General features: G+C 39.4%; 3 protein-coding genes across 3 annotated transcripts; 1 reads left to right on the forward strand and 2 right to left on the reverse strand.

Annotated features, from left to right (window-relative positions):
* Positions 1-478: 478 nt before the first annotated feature.
* LOC147860561 (diaminopimelate epimerase family protein) lies at positions 479-9,204 on the reverse strand. The gene is made up of 10 exons (XM_087325019.1): positions 8,904-9,204; positions 8,734-8,784; positions 8,066-8,233; positions 7,903-7,973; positions 7,651-7,708; positions 1,632-1,811; positions 1,454-1,538; positions 1,299-1,358; positions 912-985; positions 479-737 (listed from the first exon to the last, which is right to left on the reverse strand). Exons 1-10 carry the CDS (start codon positions 9,153-9,155, stop codon positions 624-626), a joined length of 1,113 nt encoding a protein of 370 aa, XP_087181145.1. The 5' UTR covers positions 9,156-9,204; the 3' UTR covers positions 479-623.
* Positions 9,205-10,711: 1,507 nt separating this feature from the next.
* On the reverse strand, positions 10,712-12,420 carry LOC147860562 (small ribosomal subunit protein eS25w-like). Its single transcript, XM_087325127.1, has 4 exons — positions 12,396-12,420; positions 11,950-12,027; positions 11,079-11,213; positions 10,712-10,986 (listed from the first exon to the last, which is right to left on the reverse strand). The coding sequence occupies exons 1-4, from the start codon at positions 12,396-12,398 to the stop codon at positions 10,873-10,875; spliced, it is 330 nt and encodes a 109-aa protein (XP_087181253.1). The 5' UTR covers positions 12,399-12,420; the 3' UTR covers positions 10,712-10,872.
* A 2,915-nt stretch (positions 12,421-15,335) lies between these two features.
* LOC147860563 (large ribosomal subunit protein uL6-like) lies at positions 15,336-17,073 on the forward strand. Its single transcript, XM_087324887.1, has 3 exons — positions 15,336-15,808; positions 16,481-16,603; positions 16,836-17,073. Exons 1-3 carry the CDS (start codon positions 15,446-15,448, stop codon positions 16,920-16,922), a joined length of 573 nt encoding a protein of 190 aa, XP_087181013.1. The 5' UTR covers positions 15,336-15,445; the 3' UTR covers positions 16,923-17,073.
* Positions 17,074-17,390: the final 317 nt, after the last annotated feature.

Consider the following 17,390-nt stretch of genomic DNA (forward strand, 5'->3'; position numbering starts at 1 on the left):
TGATCTTCCAAATAATTTGTTACAACAGAGAACATCTAGTCATGTTTTTATGTCCTACCCATCCAACTCATTTTAAGTAGCATTTAATCCACATTGGAAGATTTTTTCCCAAAATCTTCTAAATTTTGTGTTCCTTCTTTGGGTCAAAAACTAAATACATCTACCAAGAATATTTCGATGTTCTCATATATTTTGATCCACAATTACATGCATATTTCGTTCCTTTCAACTACAGTTCTCTTCTCCTACGGTTGGGGACAAAAACACTTTTTTTTTGCTACTTCAAATCCTTTCCTTTTTAAAACACCATCTACCTTACCACCACTATCCTCAACACTTGTAACTTGCAAATGTCATTTGAGATTGTCTCTCAAAACTTTAATTACATGATAAATATTTTTGGGCATGACAATGATGTTTGCATCATAAGGCTACAATGACATCAGATTTGAGAAGAAAAAAAAGAAAGGAATAGAGATTTCTTTTACAATACGAGATCAATTAATCTGAAAAGCATTCAATCATCAACTCCAACTCCAACACATGTTAGGCAGTTTACATCAATCTTTAAATAGGGATAAAAACTATCATAATCAAAACAAGCAATTGCTTTTTAGTTGGAGTTACAAAAATGCGCTGCCTTTGAAAACAGCTTCTGCGGGCCCAGTCATGTATATATGGTTATTTTCTCTCCATTCTATCTCCAATGGTCCCCCAGGCAGATCAACCGTACATTTCTGCAAACATGTCATATTAGATAATAATATTTACAAGCTGAATCTTGATGACATCATTACTCATTTTCGAGCTTCAACAACAAATTCATATTTTATTATTACATACGTCAACATAAAATTAATATTTTATTAACTCATTGTTTCAATATGAGTGTTAATACTCATCGATCAAACCTTATCAATCCGGCCCTCTAGAACACCTGCTACAACTATTGCACAAGCTCCTGTGCCACAAGCAAGTGTTGCCCCTGGATCATTTACATCATTAAATAAGCAAGCAGAATTTAGTTTAGAAAAGGACTGGAGCACACAGTAAAGCTAGATATTTTGAACCCTCCTAAAGAGTCAGACCTTTGGAAAGCTAAATTAAACCTTCTACTAAAGTATTATATTCTAGCATACATAATGTAAAAAAAACAGCAGAAATCAGAATTTCCCTTGGACACTATCAATTAGACCAAATTAACTTGCCATTATTATGTAAACTTCAGATGACCAAATAAAAAACAAATTACAAATTTGTTTTTTGAACAGAACATCTGCAAACAATGTCCCACTTACCAGCACCACGCTCCCAGACCCTCATGCGCACATGTGATGAGGAAAGAACTTGTACAAACTCTGACAACAGAATATATAATGAGTCTATTGAAACTGAACATATAATTCTTTCAGGAAACACTTTATTGGGTAAAAGCTTCAAACAAACATCATACCAGTATTTGTTCTTGCAGGAAACACTTCATTATGTTCAAAAAGTGGACCAATTTTCTCAAGCGGCAATGAACTCAAATCAAATGACTAGAGACAATAGCCAAATAATATGGATTAAACCCATATGAGATATAATCCAAATCAAGGTTTCATATGAGATCTTCTAACGAATATCAATACCTCGCCACTCTCTTTTGAGAAAACAACACAATGTGGATTCCCCATACTAACACAAGTAACCAACCATGTCTCTCCTTCAATTACTAATGGTACTTTAACAGCACATCCATTTTTGTTTCCAGGTAATGTTGTTGGCACATCCGGCGCATTTAGTATCGGTGGTCCCATATCTACTTCAACCTGTAAATAATAGATCAGCCCCAAAAAGTAGATTAGAGACCATAATCTGACTGAACTTTCTATGCTACTTGCAGAGGATCCCGTTTTTTATTTTTATCCATTGAACAGTTCATGGAAACAATGCTCTAAGAGACATACACTCATGTGTCTGGGGCTAAAATACATGCAGGAAAAACTGTCAATAAGACTAAGACTGTGGAACCACATGGTTTTCCCACCCTGGAGTGTATGTGAAACAGCCAGAAGACAATAATTTAAAATAATAAGAAAGAGAAACATAATTAACTAAGCCATCGAACTAGTTTCAGTATGATAGGATGGTCAGTCGAACTAGTTACTTTGGGGTATTAGGGTTCTTCTTTGGGGAGATTCTTCTTCTCCAATTTTTCTATTTTCTGAGGGTAATTTGATTACAATGATTCTGAGGGCTTTATTGAAGCGAAACTTGAGTTGATGGAGTCTAGTGGTGGGATAAAAATACATTCGCGAAATAGAGAGCAAGCAAACTCTAAGCTATCCTACAGGGTTATGTCTGTTACTTTGTTTATTCTGCACAGTAGAAAATCCGAACAGTCACCAATAGGGCAGACCAATGTACATGATTAAAATCCAATGTGTTTGAAGGGGCAGCCTTGACAAAGCTCCATTTGGTGCCCAACAACTCTCATGACTCAGGTACGGCTTCAAGGATGACATATGTACCCAATCAGAGAGCAAAGAGAGTGAAGCCAGAGTTGATTCACCATCTGACTGCACAACACCGATCCTAAAGGCTCCACCAACACCCAAGAGGCCACCAATGGCCAGTGTTGTTAAGTGTGTGCTACCCTAATATAGCTTGAAATGAGAGAATGTGTATTGTTTGGAGGCGGTTCACATTGTGTGCCATTGGCAACATCACACTAGCACCACTTCCAATCCTCCCACACCTTCCACTACACCGTCACCTGACATTTCCCTCTTTCCAAAGACTGATATGGCATACCCATATCATAAACATTGTGAAGGAATCAGTGCAAAAGAGCATGTTGCCATGACATGGCGTTTCCAAGTACAACTACAGAAATTTATGTAAATGAAAGGAAAATACTATAATAAAAAACCAATGGTCTAATGGATAAGGCCATTGATTGCATGGAAGAAAGCCAGGGTTCGAATTCCAGCACATGTGTGGGAATCATCTACCCCTTTTTGCATTTCGATGAAAAAGAGGGTAGGTGTGCATGTAGTATAGAGCATGTGCCCCTTCTCTCACTATAAATGGGGTGTTGATGTCTTATTTTGGGGGTTGGTTCGATTTTTTGGGGTTAGCTTTCGGTTTGCTTGGTTCACGCGAAAAAGCCAAAGAGACAGAATTCAGAAGCTTGGAAGGATGCAAGAAGAGGGTGCGAGGATCCTACACCAACAACAGGCAGTGTAGCCATTGGAAGTAGGCACATGCCCCTTCAAAACCGTAAGCACTTTGATTGTGTACACACCCGTTAGTTGCAACACATGCTGGTTGATTCTCCAAGCTCCCGTTGTATTACACAATGGGGGAATTACACAAGAATATCCCCACGAAGGGTTTCATGAAGGCTTTAAGAACCTTTTCGACAACATCAGTAGCACACGCATGTGCATTTACACAATGTGGAGACACTCATCTCTGTATAAAATGCCAATAACTAAGATCAACACCTCAACGTCCCCAATGGCAACATCTCAGAGGATGGAGTTAAGGCCCTCCTTGGATAACCAAGGTGCCAGCTGATATAATCAGTTACTGCCCAGCCAATTCCCACCTTTCTATGCAAGAGGCCTACAGCCGCTTTAACATGGTATATCAGCTCCTCCATGAGACACTGCCCAAGTTCCTCACCGAGTTTGAGCACTTGTTGCGCCAAATTCTGTTCCAGCTGCAGGAAGTGGACCTGAAAGCCATCTCGAAGTCGCCCATAAGCAAGCCCCTCCATACCCACATCGGACTGATGAACTTTGCGATCACATGATCAAGCCCATGAAGAAAAGGATTCAGGATCTGAACCACAGCCAGCGACTGAGCCCCTTCAACATGCATGATCTAGCCAAATGCCTTTACACAACCAAAGAGCTAAACTCCTGCCAGACGATGCAATGTAGTGTAGCAACCAACAATTCCAATAAGAGATTTCTATCTCCAGCATTCACTCTACAAACTAGTAGTGAGTACAACATGCCCACTCAGACAATGACTATAGTGCACTAAGTCAAGGCCCTATTTGTCAACATTGACATACACCTCTATGCCATATGAAGTGCACATCGTACAAATCAGCTTTCTCTATACGCACAGGTGTAGTATTCACATTGATGGACCAGTGCTGATGTGCTGCAGGTACGCACATTGCAACAAAAGGCACACCTCAGGATGAGCTGCGGCAGAAGACCCTAGCCTACATAGAATACGTTAACACAAAGAATGTTTCCCACATGGCGATTGATAACGCCCTACAAACTCCTCTGTAAGTAGGTGAGCACAGCCACATGGCAGTGGCCCGCCAGCGCCAAGCCCCGACCACCAATAATATTTGGTTAGCATTACAGGCCAGCAAGGTGACACTACCACTCAATTAGCTTTTAACTCTCATGCTGATTTTCAATACACAGTTTAATTGGTTGACAGGTGTTGCATCTGTGGAATTATTGATCATCACAAATATGCCATTGACAAACCCCAGTACCGCTCCCTAGTGCTCAATCAGCACTCTCCAATATTCAACCTCCCCATCCACAGGTTTAAAGTCCCACAGGTTGTATTTGAAGTGGTCAGCATCAATGTGATCTCAGAGCACACCTGCAAATGGTTGGTCTTAGCAACATGAAAAGTCTATCCATCTTGCTTCCAAATGTTGGACAACCGATCAGTGCACCCACTTTACCTAATCAGGGACCTCACTGTTCATGCTAGGGGTTACCCTTCCAATATTTCAGTGGTCATTCTTCACTTGACTGACACTAGCTCCTACCCTTATCTCTTGAGCACACCCTGTCTGAATAATTGTTGGTGTTATGAATGCCAAGTTTAACCATCTTGCTTCCAAATGCTGGACAACCGATCAGTGCACCCACTTTACCTAATCGGGGACCTCACTGTCCATGCTAGGGGTTACCCTTCCAATATTTCAGTGGTCATTCTTCACTTGACTGACACTAGCTCCTACCCTTATCTCTTGAGCACACCCTGTCTGAATAATTGTTGGTGTTATGGATGCCAAGTTTAACCATCTTGCTTCCAAATGCTGGACAACTGATCAGTGCACCCACTTTACCTAATCAGGGACCTCACTGTCCATGCTAGGGGTTACCCTTCCAATATTTCAGTGGTCATTCTTCACTTGACTGACACTAGCTCCTACCCTTATCTCTTGAGCACACCCTGTCTGAATAATTGTTGGTGTTATGGATGCCAAGTTTAACCATCTTGCTTCCAAATGCTGGACAACCGATCAGTGCACCCACTTTACCTAATCGGGAACCTCACTGTCCATGCTAGGGGTTACCCTTCCAATATTTCAGTGGTCATTCTTCACTTGACTGACACTAGCTCCTACCCTTATCTCTTGAGCACACCCTGTCTGAATAATTGTTGGTGTTATGGATGCCAAGTTTAACCATCTTGCTTCCAAATGCTGGACAACCGATCAGTGCACCCACTTTACCTAATCGGGGACCTCACTGTCCATGCTAGGGGTTACCCTTCCAATATTTCAGTGGTCATTCTTCACTTGACTGACACTAGCTCCTACCCTCATCTCTTGGACACACCCTGTCTGAATAATTGTTGGTATTATGGATACCAAGTTTAACAGCGACATAGAAGCTCACCCCATGGTTCGGACGGAGATCTGTCCTGAATCTCTGGCAGAATCACCATGGCATGATGCACTACACAATGACCCACAGGTCCAATAATGTGCAAGAAATAGTGGTGGTGGAACATATAGCCTACAATTGCCCTTCTTGCAGAAGCCCATGAACTTCATTTGGCAATACAAAGATGTGTTTGCTGATTCTATCAGCAAAAACTCCAGCTCACAATGGATGTTATTCCGGTTTCAGCACAATTGGTATTGTCTTAATCCCAAATACCTTCCATAGGTGGAGATTAACAGTCTTCTCCATGTCCTAATTCATTCGGCAGGTCAAGTATATGACATAGCTCTGTCCAATTGTGATTGTCCTCAGGAAGAACGGGAAAACAGTGGTAGGGCATGAAATGCACCACTTCTTGGCCAGCTTCAGTGGTTACAATCAAGTCTGCATGGCTTCGGAATCATTAGAACACCATGCACATCATGAAGTGGGGGGTGATCGTTGCAATCTTAATGATGGTTGGGCTCAAAACGTCCCCAATGAACTTCAAGTGAATCATTGTCGAGATATTTGAACCCTTCATGCAAGCCTTTCAAGACGCCTTTGTGGTGCTAGGGTAGACAATCACCAATTAAGACACTGAATGCTTCATCTGAAAAAGTGCTGAGCAGCCAGCTCAGTCTAACAATGGCGAATCAACAGCTGTGTGTTCTTGCCCCCGACTACACAGACCCACAACCTCAATTGGTCAACAATATTGAAAGTTGGTATAGTATTAATCTTTGTCCCTATTTTGATGGTGTTTACAATCCATAAGCTTGGTTGAATAGAGGGTGTCGATGGCTCTTCTCGAACATCACCATGGGTTTTGTTTATGCATTCTGATATCCCCCCAACTGGTGACCATTCATACTCTAAAAAGAAACTAACAGACACAACATGTTAGAATACCCAAGGTTGGCTGTGTCTATGTACCTCACGGCTCTTCTCGAACATCACCATGGGTTTTGTTTATGCATTCTGATATCCCCCCAATTGGTGACCATTCATACTCTAAAAAGAAACTAACAGACACAACATGTTAGAATACCCAAGGTTAGCTGTGTCTATGTACCTCACGGCTCTTCTCGAACATCGCCATGGGTTTTGTTTATGCATTCTGATATCCCCCCAATTGGTGACCATTCATACTCTAAAAAGAAACTAACAGACACAACATGTTAGAATACCCAAGGTTAGCTGTGTCTGTACCTGATGGTGCTCCTAGTCTTAACATTGTGCAGGAATGGATGACACTCTTGAGTGACGTTCTACCTTGAATGTCTCCATTCTTGCCTCTTATCTGTTATTTTGTCTAAGCAAACTACACAAACCAGGGAATGTTTAAGGGAGAGTAGAGTTGGAGATAGATAGTAATGCAGGTTACGGTGAACTACACAAATTGGGGGATGCATAGTGAGGAGCAGAATTGGGAACCAATAGTAATGTAACACAACACGGCATATTATCACAAGGAATCGGAAACAGTTTGGTTTTGGCTTGACCAGTTTTGCATTGTCCAAGCCAAACAGGTTAAGCCTTAACCATTTTGGAAGAGTTCAAACCTAAACCAAACCAAACCCTAAACCAGTTTGGTTTGTACCAGTTACTGATTTCTTTCTGGTTTAATATTGTTTTGCTTTTTGAAATGGTATCTTTATTTCCCTCCGTCTCAATTTCTCTCTCGATAGAAGTCCTTTCTTTTTTCTGTTTTCTTTTTTTTTTCTCTCTATCAGTTTGAACCGGTTAAGCAGGGCTCAAGTCAAGCAAAACCGATAAAGAAACCTCAAGCCTGAACCAGGCCGAACCAAGCTACCAAACCGTTTAATGGTTAAACGGCTCAGTTTAGGATTGCGCCAAACCATTGCAGACCCTTGCATCATAGAAATCAATATTTCCCACCAGACTTTGTATAGTTAGCAATAATTCAAACTTTAAATTTCAAAACTTAATGGTTGCAAATTACCAGGCCATCCTCTCGAAGCATTGGAATGATGAGTCCGGCCAGTGTGTGTATGTTATAGCTACAACCAATTCCAAAATTAGCTTGTCAACATTCTCTTCCTCAGACGAAACATTTACAAATTATTACAACCAAGTTAGTCATTATAAAAATGAGGTTGACCAGGGCCATTAGTGACAATACCAAAACCATAGGTCATTTGGTAATAAAGAAAATTTTGGAGGTGTCCCTGGAGTTTTTACATAACAATTATACCTCCGTTGCTCTGTGGTATTCTCCAGTTCAGCTACGAATCTAGCCATGCAACGGATTCCATTTCCACACATCTGCCATGGTCTCATATCATACAGTAAAGCTTCCCTCATCTTTGAGTTCATTTACCTCATACATGCATAAGGAAAAGAAAGGATGAGAATACCTCTGGCTCACTACCATCAGAGTTGAAAATCCTCATTGTATAGTCGCTTCCATTGGAACCTGGAAGAGCAAAAATTACTCCATCTCCACCGACTCCAAAGTTCCGATCACAAAGCTTGGCTGCTTGTTGGGGAGAGATTTTGGGGGTTTCTGAGTCCCTATTGTCTACCTATAACCATGAACAAAAAATTCTGGAAAATCTAAGGGCATCCTATACCAGTTCCTAAGATTAGGCAATCTTTTCTCTTGATCAAAAATTTTGGAACAAGAAGTCTTCAATATCTCCCTTTAGAGACACAAGCACCAGCAATCATAGGATTGTTTCCTTTACAAATTTCTACAGATTTGCGTGTCAATTCCTCACAAACAAAATGTCTGAAAATCTCCTTTAATAGACACACAAAATCATTTTCTATGGCAACTCCTACATATTGTGTGTTATTATATCATAAAAATTCTTATTATCCAATACCATCTCCACATACTGAAGGCATGATAATAGAGAGGAAAGCATTGTTGAAGAGAAAGATGCCCTCGTTCATCAAAATTTAGCTAAATTTTTTTCCTTTTCTGCTATTAAATTTCCCGTTCACTTTGTAAAATTTTCGTCTTTTCGAATGTTTTTTCATGCAAGAAAAGCAAAACTGGGATGATTTGAACAAGGATTACCAATAAAAAATCATTTCCAAGTCCTTGATATTTCACGAAGTCCAAATACCCCTGTTGAAATACGGAAGAAATAAGGGCAAAAAACATAAAGTTATCAAGAAAGAGGAAGGAAAACGCTAAAAACAGACAACAAGAGAGATAGAGAGAGAGTTGGACTGTATGGCAAATACCTTCTTTTCTGAGTCGCTACTTGCATTCGTCACAGATTTCTCCAGCGTAACAGAAGAAGAAGCCCTTAACATGAGGTAAGGCAATGAAGATCGAATTTGCCGCGAAACGGAATATCCTTTGAAAAGGAAGCTGAATGATGGCTTCTTGAAACGATGCGAATGAGATGCAGAGATATAGGAAGAAGAAGAAGGAGAAGAAGAGACAGAAGAGACAGAAGAAAGACCCTTGGCTTGAAACGACAAGGTCGCCATCGCTCGCTGAAGACACAAGCTCGCTGCCTCCAAGCACACTGTGTAGGTAAGTCCTGAACAATGCTACTACTAACTAACCTCGGGTTACGTTAACTCGAGGTGGGGTTAACATGGGTTACATTAACTCAAAGTGGGGTAGGTTAACCCTACTTCGGTTTAACTTAACTGCAGAAGCGCGACTCTGGGTTAACTTTACCCGAGTCCGGGTTAGAGTTAGGGTTAGGGTTAGGGTGGTTAGTTTGTCTTGGTCTTTAGACCCTGGCACACTAACACAACCCCGCACACACAATAATTTGTGCCTCTATACACCCATGTCTAACACGAATTCCTATTTCTCTAAGGAGTATTTTAATAATTGAAGTTGAAGTTGTCCGAGTTGCATCATTGAATACAGCCACCTCTTTTCTAGCCAAGTTTTGGAAATGGATAACCTTAGAAACCCAAGGTACTTGAGAAACAAATTTTGTTTGATCTTTAATATATGAGAGATATTTGGCTTCTTTTTTCATGGTAAGATAGAGAGTACTTTGTTTTGTTTTCGGAGCATTCCACTCAACCGGTTTATTTGGTTCAAGTATTTGGTTATCGGATCCCTATGGATTAACAAAAAAGATGGAACCATAACCAACTCAAGTTAAGTCAATCAAATTGTATATATCATTAACCTCACTTTACATTTCAGCAAAGCATAAAGATGATAGTGTATGTGTTAATGTTGAACAATGCTCGTGCTCATGCTCACAATGCTCATTTTGCTCGACAGTACTAACTATGGCCAAAGTGAGCCCTTCTCTACAACCCCTATGCCACACTCGAAACACAATGTACAGGTTCATTTTGCATTTGATTAGAAGATAGTGGGTGAATTGGGGATATTTTAATGCACGAATTTAATGGTGCCCAAGGTAACCCATGGACCTATTTAGAGCCCTCCTAGGTAAACTTCCTATGCGTCACCAAGGTTTTGCCTTGGAGTGGGTGAGAGAAAATGGTGTGGACATATGATTGCGTGAACAAGTGATAAGTAAAGATTTATCATGCATGTAGGCCTCAAATGAGAGTACCCCAAACTTCTGCACCAAGTAAAATCCTTTTATAGTACTAAGCAAATCATTTTCACTCAATGCCTCCACACTAAGCGCAACAATAAGAGCTCTATCTATTATGAAAAACTAAAAAGCAAAATTGGGGGGTGTGTTGATATCGTTATATAGTGTCCGTTTTTAACCAAGTACACATTCTATCAAATTGTAAGGTTTTACCTCAACGGAGATTCAACATTTCCCCAATTATCAAACTTGTACTCACAGTGAATTTAAATCGTCTAGCCAAGATAATAAGTTTTCACAAATCAGAACACAGCGATGAGAAACACTTCCATATCCGCAAATTGCTCATCTTCCTTCATATCAATATTCGAAAGTGAAAACATTAACCCATTTCATTCAAAGTCATCATGACTCATCAAAACCATACAATTTCGTTGGATGCATCAGGAACTATTGAGCTGTCTAAATTCTAATCATTCTAAAATCACATTGCTCAGAAATCCATGCTACGTTAGAAAGTGACCAATAATTACTGATGAATTGAGTCAAAATTTCAATAGTTTCCAGACAGATTTAAGAAAATACATTTGCTATCCGCAAACTTTTCACTGTTATCTCATGTAAATTCTTAAAATTCTCAATAGAATGTGATGCTGCAGAACAAAAATTTATGTGTTGGTTGCCCGAGTGTAAATCTGTTGATTCGCATGAGCTGCTACAAGTCTGATAGTTCCCTTGGACATCAAGTCCCTGATTGCTTTCCTGGCCAGAGATCCATTAACCTGTAAAATAATTCATGACATAATGAAGAAATCTTCAGAAAATACATCAGATAATCCATTCAGTGAATAAAATGTTGAGAACAAATACTCACCCTCAAACGATCAGAAAGAATAGATGGTGTGATGAGCTTGTACTTTGGAACCTCCACCAAGAGTTTGTCATAAGTGGCTTGATCGAACAAAACCATGTTGTTTACCTTTTCCTTTTGCTTTCCCTTGCTCCATTTCTGCAACACACAGGGATAATAAAAAAAACAGAATTGATTTTGAAGCACAAAAACTCGTAGAAAGATTCACTGTAATTCAATAAGGATCAGAATGTATGGGTGTACAAGTAATTTCTTTGCCCAAGCTGCAGAAAGAAACTCACGTGCAATGGACTGGAAAGGACAATTAATCGAAAATGCTTCAAGCATTCATCTGAAGAGTCGATCATTTCTTCATTGGATTAGGATCGATGCCTACAGGGTATATCAATGCAATTCCCTCTAAGTTTCCATATAAGTAAGACATAGACGATTTCAAGCATTCATCTGAGTAGATAGCACAGAATCATCGACAAAATATCGTTCAATTCAAACTTCGGAATGGTGGAGGCTCAGCAACGTTTCATCTATTGGTTTCTAAATAATCAAGCGGAAAAGACGGGCAAGAATGAAGCAACTGACCGGTGTTCCTTAAGACATACACGCCATTATATTATTTCATCAAAAAGAGATGACGCGAAAGTGAACGGATAACATATTGCTTCTCAATCTGGGGAAAACTAAACTCGCAAAATTAGGGTTTCTCAACAGTACATATGAACTGATGTAGACCAGAAACACAGTGGACAATGTAGCTGTCAATCGTCCGTCTGATCAAAACTATCGGACGGAAACATGAAGAGGCGGAGAAAAGTGTAGACTCCCTAGAGAAGGAGAATGAACTAGATCTTCAATGAGAGAGAAAGAGGCATAATACCTTCTTCTTCTGCTTGCCTCCACCACTGCTCTTTGCGGGTTTGGATGGTGTTGCAGACGGCTTATCTTTCTTGGGTGCCTGAAAAGAATGAATAAAGACACCAAAACAGAAACAGCGATCAGATGAAACAAAACAGAATAGAGATATGTATAAGAGACGTACAAGCAAAACTTAGATGATCGAACACTATAGACATAACGTAAAAATCAGACGAAGAAATCAGTAGATAGAACAGAGAGCCAAAGAAGAATCTAAAGATAGGAACGCAGAAAGCAGGGAGACGTCACAGGCACCGAGGAATTTGATGAAACAAACACAGGGATAGATACAAAGAGAAGAGGCAGACGAAGAAAAACCAGATGAGACCAAGACAGAGCAGGAAACACAGACAGAAAGATAAGTGGATGGAGAGAGAGAGAGAGAGAGAGAGAGAGAGAGAGAGAGACCATGGAAGCTCCTCCAAAACAAACGAGCAGGAACCGAAGAGAGAATCGGAAGAGGGAAGAGCGATGGAGGTAGAAGCAAAAGAAGTTAAGAAGAAGAAAACCCTAGCAGTACTTTCTCCTTCTTCATCTTCTTCTTCTAGTAGTACTTCTCCATAATCCCACAGCATGCCCTCCATATTCTTCTTCTTCTTCTTCTTCTTCTTTTTCTCCATAATTCCAATACATGCCCTCCATCTTCTTCCTCTTCTTCTATTTCTACTTCTCCATAACTCCAATGCATGCCCTCCATCTTCTTCTTCCTATTCTTCCTATTCTTCTATTTCCTACTTCTCCATAATTCCGAACCATACCCTCCATCTTCTTCTTCCTCTTCTTCTATTTCCTACTTCATAATTTCGAAGCATGCCTTTATCTTCTTGTTCAATTTCCGACTTCATAATTTCAAACCATGCCCTCCATATCCACCCTTTCACTCTTCCAAGCTTTTCTCCATCTCCTCGAATGCCACTCTCCCTTTTGCCACCGTCGCTGCTCTTAAACACATCCATCGCCCATGCTTCCTAGATGTTGTCTTTCAGTTCACATTGCTCACAGAAAGCAAAATTTCTTCGATTTGCTTGCCTTGATTCTGATTCTAGTTGCTTCTTTTCTTTGGATCATCATTAGAGCTTAATCAACAACATGGACTACCATCTTCTCCCCTCTTGTGAGCTCATTCTGGTATTTTCCATATCATCGTTGAGTTTCAATCAAACATTGGGCACCTTACTTCTTCTCTAACAAGTTGAATATCTTATAGGAGGTCACTATTAATATTTTGTATACCATTGTTAGGTTTTAAACAACAACTAACCATTGTTTTCCATGTGTGTGATTGCCAATTTCTTGGATTGATGGATGGAAAAAACGATCGTGTGCTATACTCTGATGATCATTTGTCGATCGGGGCATGTAACCAAACGTCGTGTCCTATATCACATCCCTACAAGGGCCTACTCAATTACAGCTCATTGGTGCTAGGTCACTTTTACGAAGTGTCATCGCACAATTCATGTTGCCTGTTGTGGTTGATAAAAAAGAATAGTCTCTCACTTCTCTTGGCGGGTTCCATGTTGTATTGTATATTCTCCACTTCCATGCTTCACACCATCCCCAAAAGAACACATGGTGGGTGGGGTAAGAGCCTCCCGCAAGGCTGGGATGGCGATATAGCCCCTTGAGGGGTATACACATTGTGTCATGTCCTTCAAGTTGCACTTTGGTATAAGCAGGCTCCAAAATTGCATATTTAGAATAAAATATGATCAAGAAAGGGAATCCAATTAAGATTAAGCTACCTATAAGCATCATGGCATAAGTGGAGGGTAATAGTGAAGTGAGCTCTCCATCCTACGCATATCTTGAGCATCCGACATGGCATGAATTACTAAACTTGTGCTCAAAGGGGGTAATACTTTAAAAAAAAGTGTAATTCGTTAAATAAAATATGCCAACTGAATAATCAAGAATGCTACGAGCAAAAATCATATAGCTTGATTGATTATAGTCTACAAATTAGATAAGCTACAACCCTCTTTAAATCATTTTACAACTAACTATCGACAACAGTTCGGTTCGGTCTGGTTTGGGAGGGTCAAAACCAAACCGTTTTAAATTTATGAAACCTCAAACCGTTAAAACTGCGGTTTCGGTTTTCAACTTAGGTCAAAATTTAATTTTAAATTTTAAAGAGGTTCCTAAAATGTGAGAATGAGGTCTAAAAATGAAAAGATGGTTTTTTATTTATTTTTAAAGTTGTAAAAATTTATAATAATAATAATAAAAATTTGTTAAACCATAGTTTCTGATTGTTGAAACCGAACCGTTAAGCTGCAGTTTCACGGTTCGGCGTTGCCGATTGTTATTTACAACATTCCAGTAGTTATCGTGAAGAATAGCGTCATAGCTCCCACAAAAGTAATAACAATCAAAGCATCGAGTAAATACTCAAATAAGGGGGAGCACCTCGCTATCATAAATACGCCTACTATTACTGTAATAGTTGCGTAAATCAAAGCGGATATTGGTGTGAGACCGTCCAGTGCATCAAGTAATTGAGTATACAATCCCATTTATAACAAAATTCCAATAGCGCCAACAATGGGTGAGATACTAATAACAATTGTGGCATAAAATCCCTTATTATGAGAAAGAAAATAGTGATTGGGTTCAGAGAAAACACTAGCAAAAGTGAAAGTAGTAGGAGAGTGTACTACTTTAGAGGGAGTGGATCGACCAATTATCGCGAGGGCTGATGCAGAATCACCTACTCAATTGACAATCATAGCTTTGATAACTACTTTAGTAATCGACAATAGTTCGGTTCGGTTCGAGCCTTTATTGGTTTAACGAGTTGACAATTTAGGATTGACACTTGATAATTTTCTTAAATTTTGTGTGAGCAGTATAACGTAATTTTGATATTTTAAGAAAAATTAAAAATTTTAAAATAAAAATCTGAAATTTTGAATTTTGACCTAACTTCAAAACCAAAACCGAACCATGAAACTGCAATTTTAACAGTTTGAACGTCTCTAAAATTGTTTGGTTTGAGCTTCAATTTTTTGTAACGATTCGGTTTAAACGGGTTTGTGGTTTGGTTTAGTTCAGTTTAAGTTCCAATTTTTTAAAACCATTTGGTTTTAAATGGTTTGAGTGTGTCACTCTCGAACCAAACTGAACCGTTGCCGGTTGTTATTCAACCACGAAACCCTCAGCTCAACACATGGACCTTTCGACCTTCTTCTTTTGTAGAGGTGAAGAGCATGGCCTCGACATAAAGGTAAATAAAGACAGAAGGGTAGGCCTAGTAATTAACAGAAGGGTATGATTTGAGATTAACAAAAACACGACCAGAAGCTAGGGTTTCTAAACCCTAAAAAGCGACAGTAGAAAATGTGTCGAGAAACGACAGGCTCTTTCTTTACCTCGTCCTGCGAAGAAACCCTAGTATTTCTTCGCTCTTTGTTCTTCTTCTCTTGTCTGCCCTTTCTCTCTATTGATCTGCAGAGATGAAGACCATCCTTGCTTCGCAGACCATGGATATTCCCGACGGAGTCAAGGTCGAGATTAAGGCCAAACAGATTCGCGTCACAGGACCTCGCGGCCAACTTACTCGCAACTTCAAGCATCTCAACTTAGACCTTCAGATGATCGAAGATGGTAAGAAGCTAAAGGTTGAAGCTTGGTTTGGCTCCCGTAAAACCATGGCGGCCATCAGAACTGCTCTAAGCCATGTTCAGAACTTGATTACCGGTGTTACGAAAGGTTACCGGTACAAAATGAGATTTGTTTATGCTCATTTTCCCATTAATGCTAGCATCTCTTCTGAGAAGAACAACATTGAGATCCGGAATTTCCTTGGCGAGAAACGGGTAGGAACCCCGTTTATTTTCCATCATTTTGACCCGTAACATTACAGTTTTTTTAGTTGAATGAGGTGCACTAAATTCGACTTCCAAGAATTAGTATTTTTGTGCATTACTAATTGAGATTGATTTTGAAAGGTGGTTATCTGTAAGTAATCGTGTAGGATGGTCTTACAAATGTGGTGTTCTTTTTACACACGAAAGGATTTAGCTGATCTTTAAAGTTGTATTACTGAATGGAATGGTATAGATAGGCTTCAATTGTTCGTCTTTATCTTCTAGGGATCTGCATTTGTTCAATATATCAGGTTTAGTCATCCGTCTAGAATCAACCAACAATGTGATTTACGAGTTCTATATTGTCAATGATGCCTTTTGAAGATAGAGATCAAGAGTTTATATTGTAATCGTTTCATTATAATGCGTTATTCTGACTCATCCGTAACTGTAGTCTGTCATAAAGGTCTAGATTTCAAGAATCCTATTTCTGTGCAGTAGTTCTTTAGATGTCTGAAATGTTGCTAGACACATCAGAATTATGAGTTTGTAAAAACCGAGATGGTTTTTTGTGAATGCCTTGGATCTCTGGTTACATACTTGTTGTTCTCAGATGTATGTTATCCAGTTTTTTTTATGGTTGAATTATTCTTGGAATTACCAATCTTTTATTATCTGCAGGTCCGTAAGGTAGACATGCTTGGTGGCGTTACAGTGACTAGATCTGATAAAGTGAAGGACGAGTTGGTTCTGGAAGGAAATGATATTGAACTAGTTTCACGCTCATGTGCGCTGATTAATCAGGTATTTTTGGTTGATAATGAATTGGTTAGCCTAGTTATAATCTGAAAGAAGAAGATTTCACTCTTCTTCTGTGTTTCGATTCCATTGATTGTGTAACCTTCTTCCCAGAAAGAAGAGTTTATGCTTCTTTTAGTTCACTGCTCCCAAATTTGCCTCATTTGTTATTTTTGCTGTCTCACCTCTTATTCTGTGTGTTTTGAGCTCTCCATACATTTTGTATTTTCATTTACAGAAATGCCACGTGAAGAAAAAGGATATCCGAAAGTTTTTGGATGGTATCTACGTTAGCGAGAAAGGTACAATTGCGGCTGAGGAGTAGGGTTATTCACGCACTTCCATTCAGGCGTGAAATTATTCTAACAATCTCACAGAATATACATTTTTGGTTTGTTTCCCTGTTTAGTTGAGGTTTTGGAGTGTTCTATTATGTTACAAACTTTGTTTCTAGCAATGGATCTGTTTTAATGAGAGACCAGTGTTAAGTTTTTGCTGTCTTATGTTGGAAAACAATGAATCGTGATGAAATTTGAATTTATGAGCTGGAACTTTATGCCTGTCACTTGATCTGTTTATTTGCTGCTGTTGTAGCAATATGTAATGATGATTTGTTTTTTGCATGAACTTTATGCGGTGCAATCTTTTTGTGATGGAAATCTCCATTGGAGAATTATGTAAATGTACATGGAAATGTAATTCAATCCTCTTTTTTGATGCCGTGAAGACCTCACAATATTTGCTCGGTGTTTACATCAAAGCTGTACTAGACCTGATATGGGTGTACTTGTCT

The sequence above is a fragment of the Azolla caroliniana genome, unplaced genomic scaffold (assembly GCF_043228905.1).
Source record: "Azolla caroliniana isolate FFs.n. ecotype wild unplaced genomic scaffold, voAzoCaro1.0.p SCAF_9, whole genome shotgun sequence".
Taxonomy (NCBI): domain Eukaryota; kingdom Viridiplantae; phylum Streptophyta; class Polypodiopsida; order Salviniales; family Salviniaceae; genus Azolla; species Azolla caroliniana.

What these genes read in the sequence shown, in the direction of transcription:
- LOC147860561 (XM_087325019.1), bottom strand. Translation starts at nt 9,155, where the DNA reads ATGGCGACCTTGTCGTTTCAAGCCAAGGGTCTTTCTTCTGTCTCTTCT. An exon ending in TCTCAAAAGAGAGTGGCGAG is followed by an intron (nt 1,539 to 1,631) that starts GTATTGATATTC and finishes TATTGTCTCTAG; the next exon opens with TCATTTGATTTGAGTTCATT. An exon ending in TAGAGGGCCGGATTGATAAG is followed by an intron (nt 738 to 911) that starts GTTTGATCGATG and finishes ACATGTTTGCAG; the next exon opens with AAATGTACGGTTGATCTGCC.
- LOC147860562 (XM_087325127.1), bottom strand. An exon ending in GAGGCAAGCAGAAGAAGAAG is followed by an intron (nt 11,214 to 11,949) that starts GTATTATGCCTC and finishes TGTGTGTTGCAG; the next exon opens with AAATGGAGCAAGGGAAAGCA. An exon ending in TTCTTTCTGATCGTTTGAGG is followed by an intron (nt 10,987 to 11,078) that starts GTGAGTATTTGT and finishes ATTATTTTACAG; the next exon opens with GTTAATGGATCTCTGGCCAG.
- LOC147860563 (XM_087324887.1), top strand. Translation starts at nt 15,446, where the DNA reads ATGAAGACCATCCTTGCTTCGCAGACCATGGATATTCCCGACGGAGTC. An exon ending in ATTTCCTTGGCGAGAAACGG is followed by an intron (nt 15,809 to 16,480) that starts GTAGGAACCCCG and finishes TATTATCTGCAG; the next exon opens with GTCCGTAAGGTAGACATGCT. An exon ending in CATGTGCGCTGATTAATCAG is followed by an intron (nt 16,604 to 16,835) that starts GTATTTTTGGTT and finishes TTTCATTTACAG; the next exon opens with AAATGCCACGTGAAGAAAAA.